The following is a 12,326-nucleotide window of genomic DNA, read 5'->3' on the forward strand; positions in this document are numbered from 1 at the left end:
TACATGGATTAGAAAAGGGTGCCCTCTATCCTGGGGGGTGCAGCTCCATGCCAGGACTTGAGCAGTGGCCCATAGGGAGGATTCCACCTGCACTGGCCCTTGCACTGTGAACACCCTGCACAGCTGTACACATGAAGATGTTGCTTCCAAGGACCTCTCTGGCTCCACCCGTGAGCGAGGCCCTCCCTTTGCACTCTGCCATCTTCAGTCCTCACGCCTTGATTTGGGGCTGGCTGTTTCCAGCTCTAACCTGCCCAGCGCCACCAGGGAAACTCCGTCTGTGCCACAAGCCAAGCTGCTTTCTTCCCCCTCTGGGGTACGCTTCCTTAGTCCTCAGCACAGCTAGCAGCGAATAGAAAGCCCTCCTGGGCTGGAAGCAGGGAGCACATGGACAAGCCCCTAGACGTGACCCAGATACCAGGGGGTTGGAGTCAGTTGCTCAGAGCAACTCAAAGCTGAGTCTCAGAGGCCCCAGGCCAGGCAGAGTGGTTCGGTCTTGGCTCACCCTCTCTTGGGGGTGCCGCAGGCCCACCCTGCATCCCCTCTCAGACCCAGCGTGTCCTACTTAGTGTTTGTTGTGGTGGCCTTGCCCCCGCCACCCAGGAATGCACATGAGAAGACCTTCCGTTTCATACCTTTTATTGGATCTGCATCTTCTCTGCCTCCTCCCTTCCCCGCCGGCCCCTGAGAGGGGGTGGAAGCCCCAGTTGGAAGGGAAGGGACTCTCTCCTCCCTGGGGAGGCATGGTGTCCCCTGGGCCTAGGCCCCAGTGATGGGGGAAGCGGGGGGCCTCCATGGCAGAGCAAGGGCATCGTCCAAGAGGCTGTGGCCGGGGCCAAGGCCCCTCGGATGCTCCGTAGCCCTGAGCCCTGTGGGTCATCAGGAAGGTGAAGAGCAGAGAAGTCGGGACGTGTGCGGGGCTGACAGAGGCAGACGTGGACTCCAGGGGGCAGGAGCAGAGCGCAGGGGCTGTGGGATTGAGGAGGGGCCCTGAGGAAGAGCCCAGGTTGCAGGGGTGGCTGGATGTGGGGGAGGGTGCACCAGGAGAAACGGTGGGCGTGGAGTGGGTAAGGCTGTGCTCCAAAAACCAGGCTCCCAGGAGAGGGCATGCCAGCAGGGTCTGATCAGGGACTGGCCCTGAGCAGAGGCCGAGGGCAGGCGGGGGAGGGGCCTGTTAGGGAAGAAGGGCGGGGACTTTGGGAGGGTGGTGGGGCCGAGGCGGGGGGTGCTGCCATAGCCAGCTCTTCAGGCTCCTGGATGCCAGCCCCGTTGGGCATGGCCCCAAACCACCAATTTGTGCTTCTGGGTTGCTCAAGGGCCCCCCTCATAGGGCCTCAGCCATGCAGGGAAGAGTCCACAGGCAGCCCTCTGTTGCAGGCAACGGCTGTCCCCAAGACTCCTCCCCCCATCCCAGGCTTTCTGGAAAGTTCCTTCCCGCCCCAGCCTGAGAGGCCCCCAAGCTAGATCTTCTTCCATCGCCAGGGGTGCAACATGGTGGGGGGGAGGGAGGGGGAGCCATGCCGGGACAGTTCACAGACTCAACGTCGTGGTGTCCAGTCCCCCCAAAATGACCCTGGGTCCCTGCACGTTGTCTGTTTAACGCCCCCCCACCCCTCCCCCCGGGCGCTGGTCTCTCTTCCCTCCTATTTGGACAACGATTACTCAGGCATCAAAGCCCCTGGTGGGACAGCGCGGAGAGGACCGCTCTGGGGGCCACGTGGGTCTCAGAGGGCACCCTGCCCGTCCCCCTGGCAGCCGCTGTCACCGTGGACAATGAGCACCGGGAAGTAAAGGGCGTCCTCATAGCACGGCGGGCTTTCCAGGGGCTCCGTGTCCTCCCCGCGGCGGCCCAGGGGTCCCCCGCTGAGGCTCCGGAAGACCCCGGGTGTGGCCCTGCCCCCGGCTCCCAGCGACAGGCGGCTGCGGCTGAAAGGCAGGCGGGGCCCGCTGGGCCGGGCCGGGGGCAGCGAGTTGCTGCTGACCGAGCGGCGGCAGCGCTGGCAGCCGCGGAGGTAGGCGCCCGAGCCGGCGCCCATGACCACGGCCTCCGAGTAGCTGGGCACCAGCTGCCGGTTGGAGCAGATGTGCCACTCGAGCTCGGTGAAGTCCACGGTGGCCACGCGGGAGAGCGGGGGCGCGCTGGGCACGGCGCCGGGCGGGGGCGAGCTGGCGCCGAAGAGCTTCTCCACCTGGTAGTGCACGTGGGCCGTGCCGTAGGCGGCCACCACGCGCAGCGGCCAGGACAGCGTGGCCGCCGACACCAGCCAGAAGACCCAGGCGCGCGCGTACCAGGGCGGGCTGCGCGGGTCGGCGAAGACCATGAGCGACTCGCGGAAGTCCACGTCCTTCAGGTGCATGCCCTCGCGGGCCTCCAGGTAGTCGTCCAGGCCCTCGTTGGCGCTGAAGAAGCGGGCCCTCTGGGTGAGGTACGACGCCTCGGCCTCGGCGCTGCCGAAGCTGAAGCACTTGGTGAAGCGCAGCCGCGTGGCCGCGTGGTCAGCCAGGCCCACGAGCTCCTTGGAGACGTCGCGGACGCCGTGCGCCGAGTAGTCAAACTCGCCCCGGGCCGTGCGGCTGTCGGCCCTCTCGTGGTAGACCTGCGTGGTGGTGTAGGCGTCGCCGTTGCGGTAGCGGGTGATCTGGCGGGTGCGGCGCACGTAGTGGTAGCTGGTGGCCTTCCACCAGACGCAGGGCGGCGCCTGCTGCAGCCGGCGGATCAGGGCGAGCACGGTGTGGGCGTCGGTGCGCGGCGCCTGGCATGACCGCACGTGACAGTGCCAGCACTCGGCCAGGTAGAGGAGGTAGAGGAGGGAGACAAAGGCCAGCGGGATGTAAAGGTAGCCGTCGGAGCAGGGGCTGGCTGGGTAGGTGGGCGGCGGGCCCCCGGCCCCGCGGGCCAGGGCCGCCTCGGGCCCCAGGACCAGCCGCGGCACTGTGGCCAGGCGACACCAGGCCACCACGGCACCGCAGGCGTGGATGAGCAGCGTGAGGAGCAGGCACTTCCAGTGCGACTCTCGGCACAGGGAGCTTCCCAGGGACTGTTTCAGGGGCCGCTGCTGCAGAGTGGGCAGAGAGGGGGGAAGCGGGGTCAGTGCCCAGCCATCGGCTGTGCCGGCCACTTCACTGAAGGCCCGTGGCGGAGGTGGTGCTGCCCGCCCCCCTACTTTACAGAAGAGGAAACTGAGGCTCTGGGGGATTGAGCAGCTTGCTCCGGGATGCATCCTTCTAGGTAACTCTTGGGAGAGCTGCAGGACTCGAACCCAGGCCTGTGTGCCCTGGGCCTGTCCTGTCATCTCTCAGATGCCCTGTCATCTCTCAGTTAAGGGCACTTAGGACAAAACAGACCCAATTCTGCCAAAAGAGAGAAGGACCCCTCCCCCAAAAAGAACAAAAAAACACCCTAGTCATTAAGAAAACAAAGTTTTGGTATGGACTGCCCTCAATTTGCTGTGTGATCGCAGCCATATCCCTGCCCTCTCTGGGCATTGATTCCTAGACTTGGTGGTGTGGGAAGCCAGGGGGGCTGGGGCTCTAGGGGTGAAGAGCATGGGCTTTGGAGCCCGACTGCCCAGGATTTGGTGCTGGCTCCACCACCTTACTGCGTGACTTGGGCAGGTCCCTCATCATCTCTGGACCTCAGTTTCCTCATCTGTAAACTGGGGTTGTGAGGATTCAGTGAGATCATACGTGGGATGATCTTAGCACAGGGTCTGGCCAGCCATGGGAATAAGTATTATTACTGCCACCCTGCAGTTCCGCCTGGCCTCCGGTTTCATGAGGGACAGCAGGAGGCTTGGGAGAGGCTTTTAAGAAAGTGAGAAAGAGGAAGAGAGAGAGGTGTACGTGGGGGGGGAGCAGATGGAGGGCCGGCCTCCACTCCCCATCTGTGCTGAGGGAGGGGGCGGGACACAGCTGCTGGGCAGCAGGGACCACTCCCTGGCCCAGGGGGTTTGGCACATCCTCCCTGGCAGGGCTGCCAACCTGGCCCCCTCCTCATCCCCAGGTGCCTATGGAGAGAGGAGGAGGAGGGGGGAAAAAGGGGAGAGGGAAGAGGTGGTCTGGAGGAACCAGCAGAGGGGGGGTTAAGGCCCCCCCCCCGGGCTGACAGTCCCATCAGGCCTTGAGAGACCCAAAAGGAGAGGAACTGCCCCCAGCCCAGCCCAGAGCAGCCACCCACCACCCCGACCTGCAGGGCCAGTCAGATGCACATACCTTCATCCATCACCCCTCTCCTCCACCCCACCCCATGTTCAGCAAAGACCCACCCACCAGGAATGTGCAGGCTGCCTGTTTATCCAACACACCAGACCCTGACCTGTGCCCAGGGCACACCTCCCCCACTGTAACATGGTGCACAGGTGTGCGCGCACACACACACACACACACACACACACACTCATACCCCACAGACCAACCCCCCCAGCACTGGACAGAGATGCACACACATGTCACATATTCTCTGAAGCCCAGGGACACACCAGCCCCTTACCTACTACAGTGCACACCCGCCACCCCCACCCCTCCTCCAACCTGACACCCACACCCTATAGACTCCACAGGGAGACCCCCCGCCCACAGGATGTGCTCACAGGCACTCAGACATTCCCACTTCACCCAAGGCAAGGGGCCCACCGACCCTCACCTGACTACAGGGCACATATGTTCCGCTCGAGGTGTGAGCGCTCCCACTGGCATTCGCACACCCACCATCCACTCACCACCTATCATCCCCAGCTCCCTACACGGGGCCGCACACCCCTGCAGATCCTCTTCTTGGCTAGGACGCAGGAGGGGCCGTTCTGAGGGTCCCACCCAGCAGGATAGGCCCTGGGGCCTCACCACAGGGAGGAGGAGAAGGGGTACCAGAGGCCTCCTCCCTTTCTCTTTCCCCTCCTCCCTCCGCTCCCCGCCCCCCAGGTCCCTGCTACTGCTGCTGCATTGCAGGCGCCGCCTGGACACCTCGTGAGCCGCTGGGCCGGGCCGGGGGCCTGACCCCGGGGCTCTGAGGATGAGGGGCTGCGCTGCAGAATGGGGACGCACAGGGGCCAGGTGCTGACGTCATAGGAGGGCGAGGCTGGATGAGGGGGCGTCGGGGGTGGGAGGTGCCCCCCAAATCCCTTCCCAGCCGCCCCACCCCGACCCCCACGCAGGTCCCTAGGCCCCGGGACCCCTCGCGGGATGCAGACTACCCAATGACGTCATTGGCCGCCGAGGCTGCGGACCTCCCTCCTCAGCCCCCGCCCCAGGGGTCGCCCCTTCCCTTGGCACCCCCGTCCCCCCCGCGCCAGCCTCGGCTCGGCTCCGTATCCCCACCGCACGGCGCCGGTACCTCCTCCCGCAGCGTCTCGCCGTCCGGGATGAGCGCGGGCACCTCCCCGCCGTCGCCACCGCCGCCCTCGGGCATGGTGTCCAGGCTGCACGGGCGGCCCCCGCCCGGGCCCCGGGCATGATAGGGGGGAGCGCGGAGGGCTGCGGCGCCGCCCGGGGGGACGTCCGCTCGGCGCAGCGGCCGCGGAGGGAGTGCGCGGAGCTCGAGCCCGGGCGCGGCGGCGGCGGCGGCGGCGGCAGCAGAGGCGGCGGCAGCAGAGGCGGCGGCGGCGTTGGCGGCCGCGGTGCCCGGCGCCCCGCCCTCCGCTGACCCCGCCCCCGCGGCACCCGCCGCGCTGCCGGCAGCGCCTGGCACCGCGGGCGCTGCCCCCGCCCCTGAGAAGCCCAGGCTGGGCGGCCGGACACCTGCTTTCCCCTCCTGCTGCGCTCGTGCTTGGGACCTCGGACGAATCCTTGTTTTCTGGGGCCTGAGTTTCCCCCGCTGTAAAATGAGGAGGGGGGATCCCGAAGGTGGGTGGGTACCGACCGAGTCCCATCTCTGAGGAGTGGGTCCAGGCCTAAGCCCACCCAGACCCCCCTCCTTAGGCCTCGCTCGTGGTAGGGGGCAGTTAGAATCCTGAAAGGTGCGGTGAGTCTCATTAGCTGGACACAGGCACTGTGCTCCACTTAGAGCAGGCAAGCAAGAGGCCAGGACCCCCAGGGCCCTAGGCTTTGTGACCTTGAGTCAGCACGCTGCAACCCCAACCTCAGTTTTTCCACCTGAGAAACGGGGATGAAAAGGTGTTGGATTCAATGCACATTCATCATGCGGGGCAGGGGAGTGGGATTTGTCCTTCATGAGAGGACTCCTTCCCAGATCCTGCTGGCCTCAGTGCTGCTCCCTGGCCCTCAGGGGCCTCAAACCTTCACCTCAACCCCTGGGTCAGGGCCTAGCCCCCAGGGTAGAAAATCACTAGGTAGAGGACATAGGGAGCTGCAATGCTAGGTGGGTTTGGTTTGGTTTGGTGACTTTTTTCCCCCAAAGAGCAATTCAGAGACCACTTGGTCAACACCTCTACCTGTTTAAAGATGAGGTAACTGACATGGTAGAGAGAGGAAAGAACTTAACCAGGATTTCATGCATTTATTTTTTATTTATTGGGCACCGGTGTTTATTGAGTGTCATCTATATGCAAGTACTGTGACACATTCATAAGTATTGTGAAGACCAGGAAAGAAATGGAGAATGACACAAGCCCTGTCCTCATGGAATTTACATCCAGGGCAAACCACTGCACCCAGAGAAAGCCTAGAACCTGGCCTCCAGCCTCCACCCCAAGCCAGGTAAGAACTCTGTTCCCTTTGTCTCTCTGAGAGGCACAAGTTGATCTCACTCTTAAAGGATAATTTGATTTTGGACAAGTGGGTATGAGGGGAAGAGCATCCCAGGTGGAGGGACTTCTGGGCAAAGGCCCTACTACTGGACCATGTCAACTGAGTTCAGAGAGCAGGAAGGTCACCTGGTGTAACTGGACACTGGGTATCTAACTAGAGGCAGGTCGCAGAGGACCTGATCTTGCTGGAAATGGTGGGTGGAGGCCTCCAAGAAGGGCGGCCCCCAGAGGCTGTCTCTGGGGAAGGTGGGAGTGAGAGAAAGGTGGAGAGTGAGGCTTGTGTGTGGGGGGTGTGTCTCACTTCTAGATGACTGCTGGGCTGGCAATGACTCAGGAGTTTCAACCCCAGCTTCAGGAGGTGAATCAGCACACCTCCACTCACAATCGTCTGGAGAGTCGTGGGACAAGTCTGGCGCAGGATCCTATCCCAACTCTATTACCACCCAAACTCTGGGACTTAAGACCTGGACCTCAGTTTTTCAACCGTATAATGGGTGTGTATTTGTGTGTGTGCGTGTACAGCTCAGGCCCTCCCGACATCCTGGGGTCGGCAGCTGTGGCTGTAGGGCATTTCAGCACCAGAGGATGGACAGCAACCGCGAGGAAAGGAGGGGTGGGAGGCGGGAGGAGCAGTCAGTAAGTATCCTGGAGCTCGCTTGGCCGCGCTGTCACTGCTCGGCCGGGCCTCCTACCAACACCTCCTCGGGCTGCCAGGGCTCTGCTCCAGTATGGAGGACGGGAAGGAAAGCTAGCATTGAGAGGGAGGGGCAAGAGCCCGGAGGGACAGGGCTTGGCTACAGCCCCACCATCCCATTCCCTCCTGGAGTACGTCCCGCGAGTGAATCTTCACCCCTGGACTCCAACCGCAGCCCGCCTCCGCCGAGTCTCCGCCCGCTGTAGTCGTGGCAGGGCGAGCGTCAAATGGCCACTGCGCAGGCGCGGAAATAATTCTCAACATCCTCTTACCTTAACCCACCTATTGGCTACTCCGCCGCGAACTAACAAATCCATTATCCAATCCAAGAGCGGATTAAATTGCTCCGCCTATTCTCCCGCCCGGAAGTTGACTGCTGCCGAATCCGCATCAGCGAGGGCGCGCCAGTAGCCAATTGAGAGAGGGAGGGGGTGAGTCCGCGCCGCGGAGCAGCCAATGGCAGGCGGCAGGGGATGACGCTATGGACATGGCTGCTGCAGTCGGACAGTACAGAGACGTGTCGGGCTGTTCTGTAACCTCGGTCCGTGCCCAGGAAGCGGAGCAGCTGCCCCACTAGTATTCTTACCGACCAGGCGACGCAGCGGGCCCTCGGAGAGAGCGAGCGTCGGGGCCATGGCTTATCACTCGGGCTACGGAGCCCACGGTGCGTGGGGCGCGGGGCGGGCGGGGCGCGGACCGACCAGCCGGAGGAGGGTCGGCGGCGCGGCCCGCTCACCCTGAGGGAGAGGGGCGGCCGTGACCGCTGCCCAGAGTGGCAGATGTCACTCGGGTTCCTGCATCGTGAGACTCAGCAACGCGTCCCGGACTTCGCCCTCTTGGCCTAAACCTGAGATCAGATCCGGTGGTGACAGCACTACTGGGATCCCCGTGCCCGACTCGGACATGATTGGGGTCTGCCTCCCAAACTTCCTTTCTCTGTCGTGACCCTGGTAGACTTGCTGACCATTACCCAGGGCCTCCGTGTACCCAGCCGTCGCCTTTACCGCCCTTGTTCATGGGGGATGCCCTCCCAATTATCTTCTCCACCTAGCAAACTCAGTCTCCAAGGCTTAGTTCAGAAATCATTTCCCTTGAGAAGGCCCCCAGGAACCCTCATGGGGGCACCCAATTCCAGGGGCTGCCTCAGCTCTTTCTTTGCCCACTTTTAGCATCTCTTGAAACAGATTACTCATCAAAGTTCTTTCTGTGTTAGCTACTCCTCATCCAGCTAGAATTTCCCTCACTGATTGCTTGGTGCTCCCAGGACCCATACAGGGCTGCCCAGCCTGGGGACGGGGCAGTGGTTTGGGCTCATGCTTGGTATTCCTGTCACCTACTCTGGTACCTGCAAACCCACAGGCTCCAAGCACAGGGCCCGGGCAGCTCCGGATCCCCCTTCCCTCTTCGATGACACAAGCGGTGGTTACTCCAGCCAGCCAGGGGGATACCCAGCCCCAGGAGCCGACGTGGCCTTCAATGTCAACCACTTGCTTGGGGACCCAATGGCCAACGTGGCTATGGCCTATGGCAGCTCCATCGCCTCCCATGGGAAGGACATGGTGCACAAGGAGGTGTGGCCCACCCCCAGGGCAAGGGGGGCAGGATTTCTGCCCAGGGCTGGGGCATCACGGGGTCCCACCCAGTCCTCCTGGTAGCTCTCAGGGGAGGAGCACCCTGAGGTCCAGGGTACGGCTTGCCCACAGCCTCCTCTTTCCACCTCCCAGCTACACCGTTTCGTGTCTGTGAACAAACTCAAGTATTTTTTCGCTGTGGACACAGCCTATGTGGCTAAGAAGCTAGGGCTGCTGGTCTTCCCTTACACACACCAGGTGAGCTGCCTCCCAGGGGAGCTGCTGGGCCCCCTTGCCTCCCTCATCCTGCCGCAGAGTCCGATCCCCAGATCTCAACCCCCCTCGTTCCTCTCTTCTTGTTTTTTCCCTCTAACCCGCCGCTGCTGCTGCCGCCACCGCCAACACCAGAACTGGGAAGTGCAGTACAGTCGCGATGTGCCTCTGCCCCCTCGGCAAGACCTCAACGCCCCCGACCTCTATATTCCCAGTGAGTCTTTGACCTGGGCTGGGGCATGTGGGCAGACTTGTGCCCTGAGGCACCGAGAAGAGAGAGGCGCACGTGTTGATTCAGCATCTGCTCTTGGTGCTTTTGTGTGTGGCTTTCGTGGTGTCTCTAGACACCGGGTAGAGCAGGTGGACAGAGTGGGATGACCAGGAAGCAGCCTCCTGGGTGTGCCATCAGGGTACTTCCAGCCACTTGACTTGAACCCTGTCCCTCCTCAGCCTGGACTCCAGGGTGTAGACCTGGCCCTGCACCTTCCAGCTCTGGAACCTCAGGTGCTTTCACCCTTCTGAGTAACTGGAATTGCCATGGTTCCTACCACAAAGGACAGGAAACTGTGGACATTCAGTGAGGTGATGTGCGTGCTGAGCACAGGAAGTGGCAGCAAATAATAGCCCTTATCACTGTCCTTACTTGCCCCCCAAGGCCTGCTCCAGCAGCCCCTGCTCTGAGGAAGCTGTCACTCCCTTCTGGGTCCCACAGCTGTCCAACCACATGGCCTGGGTCGGGCCACCCACATGGTGCTGTGGCTGGTGGACCCTGGTCTGAGTCCTCTCTGTCCAGGGACTGCACAAGGCGAGGCCCATAGTGACATGAAGGAGTGGTGGCGGGCCTGGGGCCAGCCCTCCGAAGGGCTGCCAAGAGGGCAGCCAGTGGCAGGGAGGGCAGCATGACAGCCCCGTGGCCCTGGGAGAGTCACAGCTTCTTCTTCCCCCTTCATTCTGCTTCCCTGTCATAGTGGCGGGTAAGGCAGGAACCACCATCCCCTCTCACGTGTCAACGCCAAGGCTCAGAGAGCTTTGAGTATATTTGAGGCCACGTGGCTGGTAGTTTGGTTCCTACTCCATGTCCTTGTGGGCACATCAGTTCTCGTGGTGCCTTCAGGGGGCCGAGGCCAGGACTCATGAGTTGAAATTGCTGTGAGAGGCCATCTCCCACCTGAGCTTTTGTGAAAAGAGCAGAGGTCAGTGTGGCAGGGTGGCCAGAGCTAGAGCCAGTACAAAGGCCAGACTTAACATTTCTGGCTGAGGTCAGGTCACCCCCATGGCCTGGGCTGCTGGGACTGCCTGGGTTGTCTGCCGAGACTGCCTTTGGGTCCTATAGTCTTGCCTGCGATCCATCTGGCCCCTGCCTGTTGGTCTGGGGTGAGCAATGACCTTGACCTGTGATGTAGTTTCTGAGACACAGCAGGAAACTTTAGGGAGTTTCCTAGTCCAGGGACGGGGCAGGAGGAGGCCTAGTGGTCCTGAGAGAAGGGCAGGGTGGCATTTACCCAGGGGGAAAAGGCTGCACAGGGAGGGCATCCCAGGCAGGCAGGCATGTTGGGAAATCCAGGGAAGGAAGCACTGCGGGTGAAGGGGTGACTCCGAGTACCTAGGTGTGTGTCGGGGGTGGTGCACTGGTGGAGAAACCAGGCTGATGACATGTCTCTGGCTCTTGGCAGCGATGGCCTTCATCACCTATGTGCTGCTGGCCGGGATGGCGCTGGGCATTCAGAAAAGGTCGGTGCCAACCCCTTCCGCATCCCCAGCACTTCCCCGCCCCTGCCACAGAATGGCTGGTTTGGCACTCACCTCTCCCCACCCCCACCCGGCCACAGGTTCTCCCCAGAGGTGCTGGGCCTGTGTGCAAGTACCGCGCTGGTGTGGGTGGTGATGGAGGTGCTAGCCTTGCTCCTGGGCATCTACCTGGCCACCGTGCGCAGTGACCTGAGCACCTTCCACCTGCTGGCCTACAGCGGCTACAAATATGTGGGGTGAGCAGCTGTGGACCTCAAGGGAGGCCGGCCTGGGTCGGGGGGGGTGCCGGCTGCCTGGACTCCTGGCCTGTTGAGCTGCAGCCTTGAATTGTGACCCTGGACACCCTCTGCCCCTCTAGCTCTCCTCTGCTAGGGGACTTCCTGTCTCCAGCAATCTCCTTGGAACTGTGCAGTGTTGCTCAGGAGGTCAGGGGCGTATCGAGCATCGCCTGGGAGCACAGGGGAGAAAGGCCTCGAGCTGGGGTGCTGAAGGGGGTCTAAGATCCAGGGCCTCGGGCTGAGTCCTGGCCTTGCCGTTTCATTCGGAGTCTAGGTCCCTGTGGGTCCCATTGGGGGTCAGGGGCCCCAGTGACGGTAGATCAGGTCTAGGCTGGGCTCGGGGTCCTGGCAGGCAGGCTCAGTCTCAGACCTGGATGCTTGGGAGGGCTTCAGCCTTCTCTTCCTCCCCCGCCCCTGCCCTCTGCAGGATGATCCTCAGTGTTCTCACGGGCCTGCTTTTCGGCAGCGATGGCTACTACGTAGCGTTGGCCTGGACTTCGTCTGCGCTCATGTACTTCATCGTGAGTCTGGGTCGGCCGCTCTTTGCCCGGGTCAGAGCTGGGGACAAGCCTCCCCTCCCGGCCCAGCTTCAGCTCCCTCCTGTCTTCCAGGTGCGCTCTTTGCGAACTGCAGCCCTGGGCTCCGACAGCATGGGGGGCCCGGCCCCCCGGCAGCGCCTCCAGCTCTACCTGACCCTGGGAGCTGCAGCCTTCCAGCCCCTCATCATATACTGGCTGACTTTCCACTTGGTTCGGTGACCCCTGGTCCCTGCTGGCACTGATTTTTCCATACAGCGAAGATTTGGTTGCCTTGATGTCGTTTGACCCTTGTTTCTGGGGCTTTGCGGGGGATTTGCTAACACTGCTGGGCCTTTGCATTGCCCGGGGCACCAGGTTCAGGCCTTCTTGGAGCAGGGGAACCCAGGGTGGGCTTCCTGGGGCTGGCGGCCTTGATATGGCCTCAGAAGGTGGATGGAAGTGTTTCAGCAGAAACAGCTGTTGATCTGTGGCTGGGAAAGTGAGGCTGGAAGGGGGCAGCTGCTAAGGAGACGTTGAAGGCT

General features: G+C 62.4%; 2 protein-coding genes across 2 annotated transcripts; one reads left to right on the top strand and one right to left on the bottom strand.

Moving 5' to 3' along the window:
- Nucleotides 1-622: 622 nt before the first annotated feature.
- Nucleotides 623-5,527, bottom strand: TMEM151A (transmembrane protein 151A). The gene is made up of 2 exons (XM_047775203.1): nucleotides 5,330-5,527; nucleotides 623-3,056 (listed from the first exon to the last, which is right to left on the bottom strand). The coding sequence occupies exons 1-2, from the start codon at nucleotides 5,402-5,404 to the stop codon at nucleotides 1,725-1,727; spliced, it is 1,407 nt and encodes a 468-aa protein (XP_047631159.1). The 5' UTR covers nucleotides 5,405-5,527; the 3' UTR covers nucleotides 623-1,724.
- A 2,319-nt stretch (nucleotides 5,528-7,846) lies between these two features.
- YIF1A (Yip1 interacting factor homolog A, membrane trafficking protein) lies at nucleotides 7,847-12,080 on the top strand. The gene is made up of 8 exons (XM_047775211.1): nucleotides 7,847-8,059; nucleotides 8,755-8,966; nucleotides 9,120-9,224; nucleotides 9,375-9,453; nucleotides 10,913-10,970; nucleotides 11,069-11,224; nucleotides 11,694-11,787; nucleotides 11,878-12,080. Exons 1-8 carry the CDS (start codon nucleotides 8,029-8,031, stop codon nucleotides 12,022-12,024), a joined length of 882 nt encoding a protein of 293 aa, XP_047631167.1. The 5' UTR covers nucleotides 7,847-8,028; the 3' UTR covers nucleotides 12,025-12,080.
- The last annotated feature ends 246 nt before the right edge of the window (nucleotides 12,081-12,326 follow it).

Source organism: Phacochoerus africanus, chromosome 4 (genome assembly GCF_016906955.1).
Source record: "Phacochoerus africanus isolate WHEZ1 chromosome 4, ROS_Pafr_v1, whole genome shotgun sequence".
NCBI classification, from domain to species: domain Eukaryota; kingdom Metazoa; phylum Chordata; class Mammalia; order Artiodactyla; family Suidae; genus Phacochoerus; species Phacochoerus africanus.

Excerpts from the sequence above, each read along its gene's own strand:
- TMEM151A (XM_047775203.1), bottom strand. The coding sequence starts at position 5,404 with ATGCCCGAGGGCGGCGGTGGCGACGGCGGGGAGGTGCCCGCGCTCATC. Across the intron at positions 3,057-5,329 it reads GCGAGACGCTGCGGGAGGAG|CAGCGGCCCCTGAAACAGTC; the intron begins GTACCGGCGCCG and ends CCCACTCTGCAG.
- YIF1A (XM_047775211.1), top strand. The coding sequence starts at position 8,029 with ATGGCTTATCACTCGGGCTACGGAGCCCACG. Across the intron at positions 9,225-9,374 it reads TCTTCCCTTACACACACCAG|AACTGGGAAGTGCAGTACAG; the intron begins GTGAGCTGCCTC and ends CGCCAACACCAG. Across the intron at positions 9,454-10,912 it reads CCCCGACCTCTATATTCCCA|CGATGGCCTTCATCACCTAT; the intron begins GTGAGTCTTTGA and ends GGCTCTTGGCAG.